The 1,883-nt window shown below is 37.3% G+C and overlaps 1 gene segment (V, D, J or C); it reads left to right on the top strand.

The window, feature by feature from the left end:
* The first annotated feature begins 354 nt into the window (after positions 1 to 354).
* LOC127686860 (Ig heavy chain V region 102-like) lies at positions 355 to 796 on the top strand. The segment is given in 2 exon segments: positions 355 to 421; positions 501 to 796. Coding segments are annotated over 2 exon segments (312 nt in total).
* The last annotated feature ends 1,087 nt before the right edge of the window (positions 797 to 1,883 follow it).

The following is a 1,883-nucleotide window of genomic DNA, read 5'->3' on the forward strand; positions in this document are numbered from 1 at the left end:
TTTTTAAAATATCTCGTAACCATTATCTTCATTGCTTTTACAACATATCAATTTGTAAACAAGACAAGTAAATTTCTCAGATTAAGATTCTATTATATAATTGAAACATTCATTTTTAATATTACATCTAAATGACCTGCATATGTCTCAAGGAAGATTCCTCAGACTGAGTTAGGATTTGGACCCCAGTGTCCTGTTGACTGCCTCAAGTGTACTCTACTTCTTTTTTCACCAGCTCGAATGTCCTTATGTAAGAAAGACCTTGCCTTATGCATATGCAAATCAGTAAGCCTGTGATGATAAAGCAGGGTATTCACATTATACAACAACAAATGAGCACTATTTTTTCTATAATCACTGAGCCACAAGGTACTTACCATGAAGTGCCACTGGGTCATCTTCCTGATAGTAGTTGTTACAGGTAAGGGGATATCAAGTACCAGAAATGAGGGACCATATACTCTGTGACAGTGGCATTCATTTTGTCTTTGCTTCTACAGGGGTCAACTCAAATGTCCAGCTGCAGCAGTCTGGGTCTGAGCTTGTAGGTCCAGGGACATCAGTGAAGTTGTCCTGCAAAGCTTCTGGTTGCACCTCTATTAACTACTTTATGCACTGGGTGAAGCCAAGGCCTGAAGATGGGCTGGAGTGGATTGGAATGATTGACCCTGAGAATGATAATCAAATATGTACTCAGAAGTTCCAGGGCAAGACCACTCTGACTGTAGACACATCCTCCAACACAGCCTACATGCAGCTGAGCGGCTGACATCTGAGGACACTGCCATCTATTACTGTGGTATGCACAGTGTTGTAACCACATCCTGAGTGTGTCAGAACACAGAAAAGTGCAGGAAGCTGCCCTAGAACTGAGATGACAGACAATATTATCCTGAAGATTTGTTCAGAAATAGTCATTCTGATTGTCCCTATGTCTGCCTCCACCTCACAGTTCTATATGATATGTGTCAACTTTGCAAAAGGGTGTCTCCAAATGATGCTGATTTGGAATCCTCCTAGAGTACACTATATTTTGACAAGTTCTTTGTCAGTTAACATCTTCATTGACATGTAATTGTTTGATAATAGAAAAAACAATATGCTGTTAAAATATATTATAGATGTCCATCAAATCTAAGAGATTGTGAATTGTTGCTGAAGTAGACACAAATAACTTATATTATTAATATGGAAAGAAAAAAAACCAAATCCATAACATGTAGGCAAAAAACATAATTTATAGGCCTTCAAAGTGTCTGAAACATGAAAAGGCCAATTTTGAATAGGGTCACCATTGAAGCTACTTTGCTTCTCTATAAAGTCTTATTTTATACTTTTAACTAAAGGTATTAATACAACTAAATATAAATTGCTTTTGGTAGTAGCAGCCAAATCTCTTATTATTTTAGGATTAGGGTTGAAGCTGCATGTCATGCTGTGGAGCCCTCAGTGCATGGAGTCTACTCCTCTGGGAACAACTGGCCTCCTGCTCAGATAACATTGGTGTCAGAGCAATGTGATTCTTAGCTAGACATATAAGAGATCAGATCATGTCATCAGCAGCCCAGTGTGCTCTCTCTCTCTCTTTTTTCTTGAGATTGAATTCTCTTTTATCAATACTTGGTTGTTATTTACTGGAACAGTAAAAATTCTTTTCATATTTTGGAGGTATAGTAGAGCAAAGTTTAGTATACGGAGGATGATTAGCAAGTATTAATTTATATGATTTTGATATATAGTCTTTCCCTCCATGCTGAGAACATATAGAAGGACACAAGAATATTGGCGTAACTGAGCCTAATGTTCCAAAATTTCACATGGTTTCACCAGATCATCAATGGTATGATTATTATCAGGAACTACAGATTTTTTTTACAGTGAAA

This window comes from Apodemus sylvaticus, chromosome 6, assembly GCF_947179515.1.
Source record: "Apodemus sylvaticus chromosome 6, mApoSyl1.1, whole genome shotgun sequence".
NCBI lineage: Eukaryota > Metazoa > Chordata > Mammalia > Rodentia > Muridae > Apodemus > Apodemus sylvaticus.